The following is a 17,566-nucleotide window of genomic DNA, read 5'->3' as shown; positions in this document are numbered from 1 at the left end:
CCCTCAGCCGAAGGCAGACGCTTAACCACTGTGCCACCCAGGCGCCCCACAAACATATATTCTATACTCAGTTGCTCACCCTATGCACTAAGACTGTAGGTAATTATATTTCTACCACCAGTCCATCTCAAATCAGGGACGCCTGGGTGGCACAGCGGTTAGGCGTCTGCCTTCGGCTCAGGGCGTGATCCCGGCGTTATGGGATCGAGCCCCACATCAGGCTCCTCCGCTATGAGCCTGCGTCTTCCTCTCCCGCTCCTCCTGTTTGTGTTCCCTCTCTCGCTGGCTGTCTCTATCTCTGTCGAATAAATAAATAAAATCTTAAAAAAAGAGAAAGAAAATACAAATGAATCAACTAAGAACTGTTAAAATGTCTGATAAAAGTTGAACTCAAAACTTGAAACCATAAAATGTTAGAGGAAAACTTAGGCAGTAAGCTCCTTGACATTAGTCTTGGTAATGATTACACCAAAAGCAAAGGCCAAGTTAAACGAGTGAGACTATACCAAACTAAAAAGCTTTTGAATAGCAAAGGAAACCATCAACGAAATGGAAAGGCAGCATACTGAATGGGAGAAAATATTTGTAAATCATAATCTGGTAAGTGGTTAATACCCAAAATACATATAGAACTCATATAACTTAATAGCCAAAAAAAAAAAAATCCAATTCAAAAATGGACAGAGGATCTCAATAGACATTTTTTCCAAAGAAGACATACAAATGGCCAACAGGTGCATGAATCATCACTAATCATCAGGGAAATGTAGATCAAAACCAAAATGAGTTATTCCTTCACACCTATTACAATGGCTGGTATCGCAAAGACAAGAAATAACAAGTGTTGGTGAGGATGTGGAGAAAAGGGAACGCTTGTGCTCTGTTGGTGGGAATGCAAACTCGTGCTGCCACTGTGGAAAATAGTATGATGGTTCCTCAAAAACTTAAAAATAGAACTAAATATGATCCAGCAATTCCACTTCTGGGTATTTATTTGAAAGAAACAAAATCATTCATTCAAAAAGAAATCTGCACCCCTATATTCATTACAGCATTATATATAATACCCAAGACATGGAAACAATTTAAGTGTCCACTGATGCATGAATGGATAAAGAAAATGTGATATATATATATATATAACTATTATATAATATATAAATATATAATATTTATATTATATATAATAAATACTATGCATATAACAAGATACTATTCAGACGTGAAAAAGAATAAAATCTTGCCATTTGCAAGAATGTGGATGGACTTTGAGGGCATTATGGAAAGTGGAATAAGTCAGAAAAAAACAAATACCATGTGAGCTTGCTTATATGGGGAATCTTAAAGAAGAAGAAGAAAGAGAAGAAGAAGAAAGAGGAGGAGGAGGAGGAGAAGGGGAGAAGGAAGAAGAGAAAGAAGAAGAAGTGGGGGGAGAAGGGGAAGGAGAAGGAGGAGGAGGAGGGGGAAGGAGAAAGGAGGGGCGCCTAGCTGGCTTAACTGGTAGAGCATGCGACTCTTGATCTTGGGGTTGTGGGCTCGAGCCCCATGGTGGGTATGGAAATTACTTAAAAATAAAATCTTTTAAAAAGGGCAAAGAAAACTGAACTCATAGCTACAGAGAACAGATTGATGGTTGCCAGAGGCAAGGTGTAAGGAATGGGTGAAATAGGTGAAGGGGGTTAAAAGGTACACACTTCCAGTTATAAAATAAATTAAGTCTTGAGGATGTAAGGTACAGCATGGTGACTATGGTAAACAATAGTCTATTGTGTATTTGAAAGTTGCTAAGAGAAAAAGTCTTAGAAGTTCCCAACACAAGAAAAAAATTTCTAACGATGTGTGGTGATGGATGTTAACTAGACATTTCACAATATACACAAACATTGAATCATCATGTTGCACACCTGAAACTAATATAATGCCAAGGATACTTCAAATAAAAAAAAAAGAGATCTGATAATCCCACATTTGGAAATCTATCAACAAAGTGGTTGGACACAGTATTTATAAAATCAATGGTCTCACATCAAAACATTTTGGTGAAGTGGAAGAAATCAATCACAGAACAGCACATAGTGTACTCCCATTTCTGTGAAATGTTCAGAATAGGTAAATCTGTAGCAACAGAAAGTAGATTAGCAGTTGCCAGGGGTTTGAGTGGGGAGTTAGAAGGGGAAGGGAGGATTAGGGAGTGACTGCTAATGGGGGTACCAGCTTTCTTTTGGAGGTGATGAAAATGTTTTAAAATTAGATTATGGTGATGGCTGCACAACTCTGTAAATACACTATAAACCAGTGAACTGTATGCTTTAAATGAGTGAATTTTATGCTGTGTCAATTATACCTCCATAAAGCTGATTGGGGCACCTGGCTTGTTCAGCAGAACAAGCTACTCTTGATCTCGGGGTCATGAGTTTGAGCCCCATGTGGGGTGTAGAGATCACTTAAATAAATAAAAAACTTAAAAAAAAAACCCCAAGGATTCCATGTATACCAAAATACTCTTGAAATATGAGAAAAAATATTCCGTATTCTAAGGACATAAAATATAATACTTAGGAATGACTTAGTTGTATGAGAAAGAAATATAACCTGCATAAGTAAAATTCTAAAACTTTATTGAGATACATATGATATGAGTGAATCAAGAAGTATTCTTGAATAGCAAAACTGAATATTATAAATGATATAAATTTCTTTCAAAATTCATGAATAATTTTCCAACCAGTTCAATTTTAATAAAAACACCAAGGAGGGCCTTTTTGGAGTGGCAGTAAACAAAATTATTCTAAAGAGTACCTGGAAGAATGAAAAAACAATGGAAAAATTGCTTGTTAATTCAAAAGCTAGTGACAATCTCCTTGACTCTTTCAAGTGTTTTATAAGCTCTTAAATCCCTTGATTAAATCCCTATGCGTTTGAAAGACCTAGTTTGTTTTCTTATCTGAATCTGAGCTCATACATTTCCCAAACCAAAAATAGCTAAATAAGGTGTAACTTTTAGAAAAACATTTTCTTTGTCTGCAAATGAGGTGCTATAATATCACGCAAGAGATTGTTTCAAAAGTTAAATAGATTTTAAAAACTTGCTGCACAGCTGAAAGGGGACTTGTTACCTGTAACCTCAATGGCCTCCAGAGGGCAGCAGAGTCATTTATCCTTAACCAACGTTACCTCTTAACCCAAGTGTTTACTTTGTTTTTTTTTTTTTTTTTTTTTTTTTTCCCAACTGTCTTCTGTTTTTTCGTATGACTGAGCCTCAGCAAACTGGGTGGCCAGGATTAGGCCGGCTGTCTGAGGTCATGGATCAAAGCAATGACAACAACCAAAGGGAAGATTCAAATAATCACCTTTATACATTAAAGCAATTCTTTTTTTCTTTTTTTAAGATCTTATATACTTGAGAGAGAGAGAGAGAGCGAGCGCACAACCAGGGGGAACCGGAGAGGGAGAAGCAGACTCCCCGTTGAGCAGGGAGACCAATGATGCCGGGGATGATGCCAGGCTCCATCCCAGCACCTTGGGATCATGACCTGAGCCGAAGGCAGACGCTTAACCAACCGACCGAGCCACCCAAGCGTCCCAAAGCAATTCTTTTTTTTTTTTTTTAAAGATTTTATTTATTTATGTGACAGAGAGACAGCCAGCGAGAGAAGGAACACAAGCAGGGGGAGTGGGAGAGGAAGAAGCAGGCTCATAGCGGAGGAGCCCGATGTGGGACTCGATCCCAGAACGCCGGGATCACGCCGTGAGCCAAAGGCAGACGCTTAACGACTGCGCCACCCAGGCGCCCCTCCAAAGCAATTCTTTAATTAGATAAACTAACTACAATTAATACACTGATGCCTAAGTAGATTTAACCAGAACATGTTTATGAAAAACTGATGAATAGAAAGCATTTAATCATTTCAGGGCTTTCTACTTGTAGAAGTACAAGAAGTATAAATAAAGAGTAATAGTCACTTATTCTGCCACATTTTGTTTAAAGTTTATTTATTTATTTATTTTTAGTAATCTCTACGCCCAACAGGGGGCTCAAACTCATGACCCCAAGATCAAGAGTCACACACTCTTCCAACTGAGCCAGCCCTGGCGCTCCGTTCTGCCATATTTTTTGAGCATTTGCTACACCCTAGACATACGTCAGTGTCCCAGAAATTGTTGAAGACACAAACGATTAGGAAGGCATGTTCAAAAAAATCACAGGATTCTGACTTACTCTTCCACTGGAAACAACAAAAATTCTGGATAAGATCAGTGAAATGCATCTATAAGCTGACAAAAAAAGGAGTACTTAGGCTAAGATGAAGTGAATGCAGAAATCCAGAGAAGTGTGCAGAACATTGAAGCTGGCTTTCACACCAGGGCATTGCCAACCCAGGTATATGTGAACTTCGGTTTACACCTCTTTGCAGGACACAGAGAAGAGACTTCACCTCCATCCTTCTCAAAGTGGTAATTCGAATTCTAAATAATAGGAGACGTCCTCATTCAGGTCGAGACACCCAAGGGCCACTCCTTCAGTGTAAGAACAAACTAGACCTACCTCGAAGTGTGCACCCCTCCCACCCCCACTGGAAGTGGAACCGCCTCCTGTCTGGAAACTTGGCTCTGAGTACAGAGAAGGGGGAAAGCATCTCGTGTGAGTTTTATGAGCCCAAGATGAAAGATGACCTACACGGTTTGGGACCCAAAGTCATCCATCTGGGTGGTTTAAACTGCCTTAAGCTAAAAGTCAGATTAAAGTGGTCACAGACCCAGGAATCTCACAGAAGCAAACAAAAATCTCTACAGAAACTGACTTCTGTCCTGTGCCTCAAGAAATTCCCACAGAAATATGAGTTCACAGTCAAAAATCATAAAACCTGAAAGTAAATGACATCTCACATGGGTCAGCCAGCACTTATCAGACCCTTGAAGATGAAAATGGTGAAACACAGAATATAAATCAAGTATAGTTAACTATGTTTATAGAAATAACAGGACTAAAATTATGAGCAAAGGGAAGAATGATAAAAAAAAAATAACCAATAACCAAGCATAGAGAGTCAAATAGAATTTCTAGTCACAAAAAATATTGTAAGTAATGTTTTAAAACTCAATGAAATGGATAAAGTAGCAATAAAAAGTGGGTTTAAAAATATAGGATTAAGTTTTTTATACGAGAAAGATATACATTACTAAGCCTTTAGTCCAACACATTTTTGAATTTAAATCAAATAGACAAGGCCCTAGGCAAATATCTCATTTTATCTGACTCAAAAGTAATAGAAAACCAAATAGTCTTATAATCATTAAGGACACTGAATGAGGAATCCAAAAGATGTCAATTAGTCAATCAATACCTCCAGGCCCAGCTGGCTTTTCTGGTAGTTCTAAATATTTAAGGAAGAAATATTTCCAATCTTATATAAATGCTCCTAGGGAACAAAATGAGGATAACATTCTCAACTCATTTTGGGAAGCCAACATAAGCCTTATACCAAAACCCAACAAGGAGAGTATAAAAAAGAGAAAAGTGCAGGTTTCTTCACTCATGAACGTGATTTAAAATATCCTAATCAAAATATTAATACACTAAATTCAACAATAATTTTTTTAAAAAGACATATCATGACCAAGAAAGTAAAGTTGATTTAACACTTAAAAAATAATTAATTCCTTTCACTGCATTAATAGATTAAGGGGAACATCGTGAAGGGGAACACATTCATACATCTCTTAGTAGATGCATAAAACCCACGTTTTATAAAACTGAAATGGATTCATGATTTTTCTTAATAGTCTCTTTAAAGTAGCCTGGTAGGGGCGCCTGGGTGGCACAGCGGTTAAGCGTCTGCCTTCGGCTCAGGGCGTGATCCCGGTGTTATGGGATCGAGCCCCACATCAGGCTCCTCCGCTATGAGCCTGCTTCTTCCTCTCCCACTCCCCCTGCCTGTGTTCCCTCTCTCGCTGGCTGTCTATCTCTGTCGAATAAATAAATAAAATCTTAAAAAAAAAAAAAGAAATATGGAAAACAGAGGAACAAATGACACATCCCCTGGAGGAAGCAAACTAACAAATACAGACCGTGGGACATTTTGAATGACAGCTGCCGTATTTGTTGTAAAAGTCAATGTCAAGGAAAAGAAAGAAAAAGAGAAAGGGCTGGGGGCAGGGGAAGGAACGCACTGCAACTGAAACTATACTTCTTTTTACTACAAAGTAACACATGGTATAAAAAATGGAACCATGACTGTTATAAAAATGCAGAAACTTCAAATTAAAGAGTGTTTTCTTTTTCTACCTCATTCTCCAAACATTCTGCACATTCTACAATATTGTGTTGTTCTGCCACACTTTTTTCAATTAAAATGTGTCTTGGAAACGCCTTCATAGTAGTCCATATGAATTCACCTTAGTTAAAGCGGGCTGGGTATTTTTCTTTTTTTCTTTTGGCTGGGTATTTTTCTATCATTTGTATCATTAAGTAGTATTAGTCTACTCTTCTTTTTTAAGATTTTATTTATTTATTTGAGAGAGAAGGAGGGAGAGAGAGAGCTCACAAGCAGGCGGAGTGGCAGGCAGAGGAGAGAGAGAAGCAGGCTAAGCCTAAACTTGGGGCTCAATCCCAGGACCCTGGGATCGTGACCTGAGCTGAAGACGGACGATTAACCGACTGAGCCACCAGGCACCCCTATTCCATTATTTTCTATTAAAAACCAGATTATTATGCTGCTAGTCACTGTATATGTATTTTTATCTATTTCAGCTGGTGTAGTAGATTCCCCTAGAAGTGGGATTGCTTGGTCAAAATAAATATACATTTGAATTTTTATTAGAATTTGATCAATTTTCTTCCAAATGGGTGGTAACCAATTTATGCTTCCACAACACGTGTGCTTACCCATTACCCCACCCCTTGCCAAGAGTAGATAATATCAATCTTTAAATTTCTGCCAATCTGATAGATGAAAGCCGTGTTTTTTGCTTCATTTGCATTTGTTTGATTTTTAATAAAGTTGAACATTTTTTTGTAAGTTTGTTGGGCATTTGGATATTTTCATTTTAATATCTTTTGAATCTATTTTGCTCGTCTTTCTAATGGGTGATTCAGCATTCTCTCACTTTTTTTTTAAGATTTTATGTATTTAGAGAGAGAGCATGCATGCGTGAGCTGGGAGGAGGGGCAGAGGGAGAGAGAGGGGAAGGAATTTCAAGCAGATTCCCTGCTGAGTGCAGAGACTGGTGCAGGACTCGATCTCACGACCCTGATCTTGACCTGAGTGAAATCAACAGACATTTAACTGACTGAGCCACACAGGTGCTCCTATTCATCATTACCTTAATGATTGGTAGGAGCTCTCAATATGTTAGGAATTTTAATACATTATTTGCATATTTTATTTGCACATATTTTCCCAGTTCTTCAGTTGTTTTCAAACTATTTTTACTTTCTTTTGTTGTATAGAAGTTTTTCATTTTATGCCTATTTTTACTTTCCTTTATGGTCTCAGTGGAAAGATTCACGCTCAGAAAGCCCTTCCCCATTAATTTGTTCATGTGTTTATTCTTTCAACATATGCTTATCTAGCACCTGCTACATGCCTCTAGGTATGGAGCCAAGATGGCTGCTCTCCCAAAGCAGAGAGTCTAGTGAGGTGAAACAGAACACTCGTAAGGAAATAAACATGAACAAAACCATCTCAGGCAGTGGCAACTGCTCTAAAGGCCACAGAATGGGGTGATGGAATAGGGATAGACTGGCGTGGAAGATCTGTCCTCGAGTGGTGGTGGTCACAGGAAGCCTGCGGCGGCATCACTTGGGCTGCAGTATGAAGATGAAGATGGAGGCCAGAGGGCTCCAGGGATTAGCCCCAAGGCAGGCATGTACTTGTCAGGTATGAGGGTCTGAAACCTGCAGCAGAATGAACCCGAAGAGCCAAGGGGGCCGGGGTCACCAAAGGCCTGGGAGGCATAGACCAAGCAAGGGAGCTTGGACTCCATCTTGAACTTAAGAAAGAAGACTAATGAAGTAACCTGCATTTTTTCAAATATGTCTACTTTTTTATGATGAAATATACACCAAAGCAGAGAAAATTATAATAGTCTGTTACACATTTATCTACCTGTTTTGTGCTTATGTATTTTTATGGGAATCCTAGACATCTTGTCATTGATCCCTAACTACTTCACAGTTCATCTCTACTAAGGGCTGCTGTTTTTTTTTTTAAATAATCACAATGCCACCATCGCACTAACAAAAGTAACGAAGAGTTTCTTTCTTTCTTTTTTTTAAAGATTTATTTATTTATTTATTAGAGACAGCCAGCGAGAGAGGGAACACAAGCAGGGGGAGTGGGAGAGGAAGAAGCAGGATCCCAGCAGAGGAGCCTGATGTGGGGCTCGATCCCATAACGCCGGGATCACGCCCTGAACCGAAGGCAGACGCTTAACCGCTGTGCCACCCAGGCGCCCCTAATGAAGAGTTTCTTAATATCAGTTAGTATCTAGTCCATAATAAAAATTTTCCAATTGTCTCGAAAGGTTTTTTGTAACAGTCGGTTTGTTCAAAGCAGGATACTAACGAGCCCCACATCCTGCATTTAGAAAGACGTCTCTTTGAACCCTTTTAATCCAGAGCCGAACTTCATTTCCTTTTGTCCCTCCCCTCCACCACCCAACATTCTGCCTGAAACTACACATAGTAGCTCATCTTCCTTCCGCCCCTCTTTCTCTTTCTTCCTTCTATCTCTCTCCAATAAACATGTATTAAAATCCAAGCACTGCACTGGGCACCGAGGAGACTCTGCGTGGTTTCTGTCTTCCTAGAGGGTGTCTGTGTGCCTCTATTTCTCCAACGCACTTTCACACCGTTACAGGACTAACCATCCTGAAGCACACAAAGGCACCTCACTTTCTTCTGCTCAGAAAATTCAAGCATTTCCCATTTCCTGTGGAACAACTGTACCGACGTAGATGGGAACTGGGCACCCAGCTCCACCACCGACCAGCTCTGTGGCCTTGGGCACGTTGCTTGATGTCACCGTGGTTCAGTTTCCTAAGTTAGCCCATGATGATACTACTGCCTACGTCAAATGCTTACTTCATGAGGCTGAACCAGGCAAAAGATACTTGGCCTTCATTTCTGGGCACCACATTTTGGACAAGCCGGATAGCACAGGCACTTCTGTAGCGGCCTAATTTACCTTGTAATTAGCAAGAGCACTGCATAAGAATATGAGGCTGTGATATGGCTCCTGTAATTACCACCATTCTCTGTGCCACATTAGAAATTGAGGAATTGCTGTGGGGCCCCAGTTCTTGCTACCTGCTCACTGAATAAAACGATACATTTAACTCCTTCATATGGTGCCCAGCACAAAGAAAACACTCAATAAAGCATAGCTCTTCAACTATTAATAAATTAATAAAATCAATAAAACATATTAATATTAATTAATAAAAACATAAAATCATTAATAAATGATAACATAAAAATTAATAAAACATAAAAATAAAATAAATGAAACTTTCATGAATTTTCCTAAGTTATTCGGTCTCACAGAATATTGCTGGGCAATCTATGGCTAATGCAACCCAGGAACTGAATTTTTAATTTAATTTCAACTTCAATTTTAATAGCCACCTATGGCTACTGGCTACCATGTGGGGCAATGCAACAGTCAGCAACTCTGACCAGGTCCTCTTGGCCTTTTCACATGCTACTGGAAGTGGGAAGCCAATTTGCCTAAACAGTTTTGCCTACCTGACATCTCTCCTTTAGGTATCAAGACCTCTCTTTTCCATTTGGGTAAACCCCGTCCTTGATATTATCTCCTGAAATGGGTATGTCACTCTGGCTTGGCTTGCCGTGGGGGTGGGGGACATTGGTCAGGGTCAGTCTTGAGACTCTTGTAGGAACTATTTAGAAAGACATGCTCTAAGATTACTCTCATGTGAAGAGAACCTGCCTGGAAATTAAACTGTCAGAGAAGAAGGCAGAAGCAGGGGGTGGACAGTTTCTTGACAACATTATTTGAGCACCTAGATCCAGCTTTTCCTGAAGTCATTACTATCACTACACTTTACAGTTACATGAACCGATAAATTCTTTTAACTAGTGTCAGTGTGAATTAGATTGTATCACTTGCCACTGAGAAAATCCTGAGACACTGTGCCGTCTGCCCAGAATCTCTTTGTATTTCTTATCTACCAACTGAGAATTTACTTTAAAATCCAGCACAGATATCAACGTTTCTGTGAAGCCTCCCCAAAGCATGAAGGCAGAAATAAATGCTCCCGTTATATATTTACCTCTGCAATGAACAATGTATATTATGGCTGAGTTTATAATTCACCCCTATTCATCTCTCTTTCATCTTTGTAATGTCAGTATCCACCATATCGTAGCACACAGTACTCACTCAACATGTGTTTGGTTAAATGAAGATGAATTTCTTCTACTTTATTACAGCCTAATATTTTATGTTGTTTGTTGCTGTCTTTACCCATTAGGAATGTTTATTATGTTGAACCATAGGAAACTGCTGATGTTTGACATTTTGGGCTCCAAAAGTGGCAATTTCCTATGGTTCCACATAACAAATACTGACAATTATTAGAGATATCTTAAGGGCACTTTACCGTATCTATGGTCAGTGGACAGAAAGCTACAAGCCTAAACACTGAGAGATTAAAGGAGCAGGACAAATGACCAGTACCAAGGAGCGTCATGAATACGTGAGATGTTCATTTATTTAGTAGACACTTAGGCTGCCCTCAGCTTGTGCCAGGCACCACTACAAGTGCTTCACAGGGACCAAGTCATTCCATCCTCATGACAAGCCCATGAGGGGGGCACTATTATGACCCTCATTTGACAGATGACGAAACTGAGGCAGAGAGGTTCAGTATTTTGCCTAAGGTCACATCATGATAAGGTGACAGGGCCAGGATTCTAACCCAAGTAGTCTGACTCCGGCCAGGGTCCTTGTTCTAAAGCACACGTTATGCCAGCTCTTAACCCCCATGCTACGTGGTGCTGGCAGAACGATACAGAAGTCGCCTACCCAACAGAGGCAATTCGGGAGTTGCTTATGTTGTGAGTGCAAGGAAACCATGCCATGTATTTACTGCGCAGAATACGCCTCCCCAGCCCTAGTGGCATAAAACCACAACTGTTTATCATGGTCGCGAGCTCCATGGGGCAGGGACTTAAGACCAGCACAAGGGGACGGCTTGTCTCTGCTCCATGATGCCTGGGACCTCAGACGGAAAGACGAAATGGCTGGGGGCTGGATAACTTGAAAGCTGAGCTCCGCTGAGCCTGTGGACCCAGTACCCGCATGTAGATCCTCCAAACAGCCTGAGCTTCTCACAACATGGCGGCTGGAGTCAGAGAGGCTGAATCCAGAGGGGAAACATCCCAAGAGGATAAGGATGAAGTTGCAAGACTGCTTTTGACCTAGCTTCCGAACTATGCAGCGTCACTTTCTATACCTAGGAGCAAGGCCCTGAGGCCAGCCCAGATTCAAGGAGGGCGAATTAGGCTCCACCTCTGTGTGAGAGAAGAGCAAGGTAACACTGCACGTGAGAAAGATCGTGTCACAGCCGCTTTTGGAAACACAATTGGCTCAGAGTTACAGAGACTGTTATCAGAGCAGTAGGTCCTGGAATATTTTCAGCTGGAAATGACTGAACTGGCAACTCCCAGTGGCTTACATACACTAAGAGGGGCAAGTGGAGAGGTATTTAGTCGCTCAGTGATGCTCATCAGGGACCCCAGTGCTCTCTCGCTTTCCACTCTGCTACCTTTAGCACATCCAAAGTGCCTCAGTCCTTCACGGTAGGTTGGCTGCAGCAATTCCAAGCATCAGACGGAGACAACAATGTCAAACAAAGAAAAAAGAAGGGTATTTCTTCCCACAAGGCTCTTTAAATGACCAAAAATAACCTCCTCCCCAAACCTCACAGCCAACTTAGCTTCGGGTCACATTGGTCAGGCACCTGACCTTGCCTATGTTCAAGCCATATCTGAAAAGGAAGCAGGGAAAGAAAGGATCTAACGTTGTGGCTTCATAGCAGGAAGCGCTTCTGCTAATAAAAAAAGGGGGAGGGACGATCACTGTTGAGTCACCAGTATCTGCCACAAACACAGGCAACTAGCCATTCATTTAGCAACTGTTAGCTGATAGCTAATTATGCATCAGGCTCAGCGCTAAGAGGCAGGCAGAGCAGTGAATAAGACAGACAACATCCCTGCCCTCGTAAGGCTTACAGTCTGGCATGGAACAGAACACGTCACAGGCAATGACATAATTAAATACAAACGCGATAAATGCTACGAAAAGAAGTATGCAATCAATGCGCGATTTGCCTTAAAAAATATTTCTTCCCAGAGGTTTATTGAAATGAAAGAGACAAGATTACAGTTATAAAATCTAAAAGAAGCGCAAGGTCCTTACTCAGCCTAAAAGGTAATCACTGAAAACGATGGATGTTCCCATTGTGTAGGAGAGTGAAGCACCATGTCTGGCAGATAGACGTGTCCTCATCAGTAGAAAAGTTACTCCACCAAGTGTCAGAGACCATTCATTGGGATTTACGGCAATCGCCATGAACTCTCGCAGACTATCTGACCTTCTATTCAACTGCATGCTCACCAGACGACTTTGGATTACTTTCTTACATACCCAGACACCAGACTGGAATTTTCCAGTCTCTGCAAAGTTGTATCTGTCACCATAAAGTGTTATTTGGTCAATTTAGGCCCGATTCCTTTTCAGTGACCTGAAAACTGAGCACACGGATCTTCAAAGCCAAAACACAGACTGGGAACCCCCACGAGCCCCACTCTGTGCATTCGCAGGATGGGAAGCTGGCCTTGCCACGACAGCACTAAAAACCCACCTTGTACATTCCTTTGACGGCAGCTATGGCATCAGCCAACTGCTGATTGTAGCATTTTCTTATGATCTCCTCATTCTGCAAACCAAAAATAAGTACAGTGAGCACCATACTGTATTTCCAAATAGGACTCTCACACCCTACTAAGGGACTCAGTATAAAACCGTCATTCAGATCATCACAAATCTTGTGAAAACTCCAATTTGTAATCATTTCTCCTACACTACAGCTATTACCCTGCATTCCATTGTTTAAAAAGATTTATTTATTTATTTTTGAGAGAGAGAGAGAGAGAGAGAGTGAGCGTGCACATGGGAGAGTGCACACATGTGAGCATGAGCAGGGGGAGGGGAAAAAGGAGAGGGGGAGAGAGAGAGACTCTCAAGCAGACTCCACACTGAGCACAGAGCCCAGTGTAGGACTTGATCTCCTGAGCCTGAGATCATGACCTGAGCCAAAATCAAGAGCCAGCCACCCAACTGACTGAGCCACCGAGGCCCTGCACACTGCATTCAATTTTTACTTATATTTAACCATAAGCAATAGAGAGCTCAAATGGATAAAATATATACAGATAATTTGAATATTTTATTTCACTTTACATAGTTAAGTCTTTTTACTGTCTTCCTAGAACTGCTTTTAAAACTACTAAAACTTATTTGTAATTCATATCCTCTCCTGGTCCTTGCACTTTTTGAATGGGATATGCTCACAAAAAGAAATCTAGGGCCGCTAATCCATAAACCAGAGTCATTTTCTGATTAATCAAATCAGTTGACCATTGTTTTGGATGACAACGAAAGAAAGTACATTAAAAAACCCACAAACTTTGATTCTGATTTCAATTCTGATTCCAGCATGGAGTGCAAACAACGATTAGGCTTTAGAGTCAGACAGAATTGGATTTCAATATCATTGTGCCTCTTTCAATCTGTCTGACCTGAAACAGGTTACTTAACCTTGGCATCTCAGCTTCCTTATCTGTAAATCAGGGATAAACGGGTTTCATTTAAGCATTATTGAGGGACTTATGGAGGAAACACATTTTAAAGGCTTAGTGTGGTTCTCAGAAGGGGGTGTCAATAGAAGATGAGAGGTGTGTGTGTGTGTGTGTGTGTGTTTTATAACTGAGGAAGAGCAGTACCTATTCTTAGTGACAGATAAATATGGTAACCTGACCAAAGATTTAAGGAAATTCCTTGAACCAGCAGAGTTTTCAAGCCTTTGGCTCCTACAGAGATAACAAGCCCAACTAATATCCTACAAAAGTGTGCTTAAGAGCCAGATCTCAAGCATCAAACTGTCTGGCCAGGAAAATAAACTCTGCTGTTTAACTGGTGGCCTTGAATAAGTTAATCAAACTTCCTGGGCCTCAATTTTCTCATCTGTAAAAGAGGGATAATAATTGCACCTACTTCAAGAGGCTACTGTGAGGATTCGATTAATCTGTGTACAGAATACTTACAAAGTCCCTGACACAAAGAAAAGCTATTATATGGATTAGCTATTACATGAGATGAAACATATGCAGATTACACTGCCCTCACTAGTTGCTAAATTCAAAACTGTAGCACATACCTATCTAAGCACAAGATCAATCCAATATAAACAAAGGAAATGAGAGAACTTGTACCTTTTGATAATGCTTTTCAATTGTTAGGATCCTGTCATGTAGAGTAGTGAAGAGACTGAAAGACTCTTCTTTAAGACGGTCCTCAAATTTCAACTGAAGCAATTGTTTGAGGAACCCAAAATCCACTTGAAGAGATCTAATAATCTGAAAATGGAAAAAGCATACATTATTGAAGAAAGAAGGGAACTCTGTGTGAAGGTTCTAGTACATTGTCTAGTTCTGGGTATAGAGGAGCAAATTTTGTTACTGAAAGAGATATGCCTCTTTGGCATATTAATTATTTTAGACTGATTATTTTTAAGAAACTGCAAACACAGGAGAAACTCCAAATCTGAGTAGAAGTTACCCTTTCATAAGAGACATTTACATTTAGAAGGGAAATCTCCACTTGTAAAGGAGCGTCCCTAAGTATACCAGCAAGAGAGGGATGACTTAAAATCTCTAGAAACTCTTATCTTGATTTAAATCTGCATAACCATCATATCCTTGTTTATTGTGCTTTTCCTCATAACTTCCCATAACTGCTCCCCACCTCTCCCCAACATCTTCTTTTGTCTTTAGTTGAAAGTGGTATTTAAGGCCATTTCAGAGAGTTACTCAGCTTTCCTGGGTCTCTCGCATGTAGTCAGGAGGTGTACATGTTACTAAATTGTTTTTCTCCTGTTAATCTGTCTCCAGTCAATTTGATTCTTAGACCAGCTAGAAGAATATTGAAAGGTAAAGAAAAATTTTTCTTCCCCAATATGGGCATATGACCTGGAATGTAGTCAGAGGCCTATACTGCCTTTTAAGAATACCTCTGGAATATGGTGTACATTGGAGAACTCAAGTTAATCTGCTAAATTAATATATGCTAATGGAGTAAGGGAGAGAAGGTTCCTGGTGGTTTCTTCCCATCCAGAATAAAATACCTGGGTTAACAACAACCCTTTATCATACTTCAAAAGGTATAGTTCAAGATGTGGATGTTAAATCAGAAAAGATAGGCAAAAATCAACATTTGTTGTGAATTTACTAGCCAAGCACTTAAAAATATAACCAGCATGTTGACTAAGAATCATTTCTGATCATCAAAACATACAATGTTTTTTTTGTCTCCCACCATCTATTTAAAATATATTCACTAGGCAATCTTCCCCTGCCCTGAATGGAAACTTCAGTCAATTCCATGACTTTTCTGCTCATTCTTGGGAACAGAAAATCCTACTGTCATTCAAAACACAGCCACAAAGTGGCATTTAGAATATTATTACCATGAGTTAAACACATTCAAAGTAGGACTGGGTGATCATCGCTACTCCTTCCTCAGCCCCTATGAATATAGAGTTCTTATTTTTTCTCTTTTCTACTGTTGGGGGTACTCTGTCCTTTTAGATCATTCTACTGGGTAGGGCCCAGAATGACCCCATGATGATGCACTTTCTCTCTCTCTCTCTCTGTCTCTTTCATAGGCCACATATGGTCCCTTGGGGAACAATCACACTCCCTGACACCAACAACTCTGGAAGTATAGAATGATCCCAACTTAGCCACTCTATCTTCTTAGCTTCCTTAAGTATGGATCAGCACCAGTCCTCTGTGTCTTCCAAAAGCAGCAAACATATTTCAGTTTTCATACAAGCCTGCCTTACTAGCTTTGAGTTGAGGAAGATTGGTTCTGGTACCTCTTCCCCATTAAAGATCATGGCAATAGCGCTTTCTTGATCACTTCAGTAATTTTTCCTCTTCACCTCCTGACTCCTTTATTATCCTTGCTCTATTTCAAAAACTGCTCTGATATGCAACATTCCTTTTGCAAATCCTGCACATGGGATCTAATTCAAATTCACTTTGAAATTTGATATCTGGTGTACTAGCATCCTGGAAAGAACCCCATTTTAGTATCCTGAAACTATAGAGAAGATTTTATTTTGCAGATGAGGATAATAAGACTTCAAGTAGTTAACTGACTATCTAATACAACATTACATGCCTGGATTGGAAGGCCCAGATTTGAACAGTTATGACTGACTCATACCCCTATTACTTATACCATGTTGTCAACTCATGAAGGGTACTATGTTGAGAAATCATTTTAAAAGATATTTGAAAGTGAGTGAAGTCTTAAGGAATTCCTTAAATTCCAGGAACAGGCAGAGATGACTTTGCCTTTAGAAGACCCAGTCCTGTATGGACTGCATGTTCTGAGGAAGGGAGGCACAGAAATCCCATATGGTCAAACAAACACCACTGCATCTAAGACTCACACAGATCACTATAAACTCTATATAGAATATGAACAAAACACAATCATTATTCTGGAGAATAAACAGAAGCAGGAGAATCCTGGAGGGGATTCAAAAGTTGGAGGAAGGAACTGATGCAGGGTGAGATGTCTGCTGGGGCAGCTGTGTTCAGTGACCTCACAAGGCAGCCAAACCTCAAATAGAAATCATTGGCCTTTATGGTCTGAATAATAAAAGGACAGAGCAATCACAGATACTGGATGTGATCATGTGGGGTTCCTAAAAGGAAAAGAACCAAAGAGAAGGAATGCAAAATCCGTATGTAAACTCGGAACAAACCTCTGGGTGAGCCCTAAAACACACATACATGGAACAGACTGCAAGCAGCCCAAAGAGATTTGGGCTGTCAACCCTGAGACATTTGCAGTTGGAATTCAAACAAGCTTATTATGTGCTAAAACAAAGATATCAACAGTCTTTGGGGGAAATATATACATAGCTATAAGAAGTCAGAACATAACATTCACAATACCCAAGATATAATTCAAAATACCTGATACTATGAAAACACACACACACAGGAAAATGTGATTCAGTCCCAAGAAAAAAGGTCATTGAGACCAAGACCAATATCACCCAAATGTTGGAATTATTAGGCAAAGATTTTAAAGCAGCTATTATAACTATGCACGATGAAATAAAGAAAATATATGCTTATAACAAATGAGAAAAATAGGCAATATCAGCAGAGAAATAAGAAACTATGATAAAGGGGGCGCTTGGGTGGCACAGCGGTTAAGTGTCTGCCTTCGGCTCAGGG

The 17,566-nt window shown here is 40.1% G+C and overlaps 1 protein-coding gene across 2 annotated transcripts in view; it reads right to left on the bottom strand.

Moving 5' to 3' along the window:
- Positions 1 to 17,566, bottom strand: part of CUNH10orf67 (chromosome unknown C10orf67 homolog) — a 136,757-nt gene that overhangs the window by 99,515 nt on the left and 19,676 nt on the right. For both annotated transcript variants that reach the window (XM_040645327.1, XM_040645326.1), the window contains exons 3-4: positions 14,522 to 14,665; positions 12,892 to 12,966 (exon numbers count right to left, since the gene is read on the bottom strand). In XM_040645327.1, coding sequence (XP_040501261.1) covers positions 12,892 to 12,966; positions 14,522 to 14,665 — 219 coding nt within the window. The remainder of the gene's footprint in view (positions 1 to 12,891; positions 12,967 to 14,521; positions 14,666 to 17,566) is intronic.

Source organism: Ursus maritimus, unplaced genomic scaffold, assembly GCF_017311325.1.
Source record: "Ursus maritimus isolate PB19 unplaced genomic scaffold, ASM1731132v1 scaffold_31, whole genome shotgun sequence".
Classification (NCBI taxonomy): Eukaryota; Metazoa; Chordata; class Mammalia; order Carnivora; family Ursidae; genus Ursus; species Ursus maritimus.
This window is presented reverse-complemented; position numbering and strand designations above follow the sequence as displayed.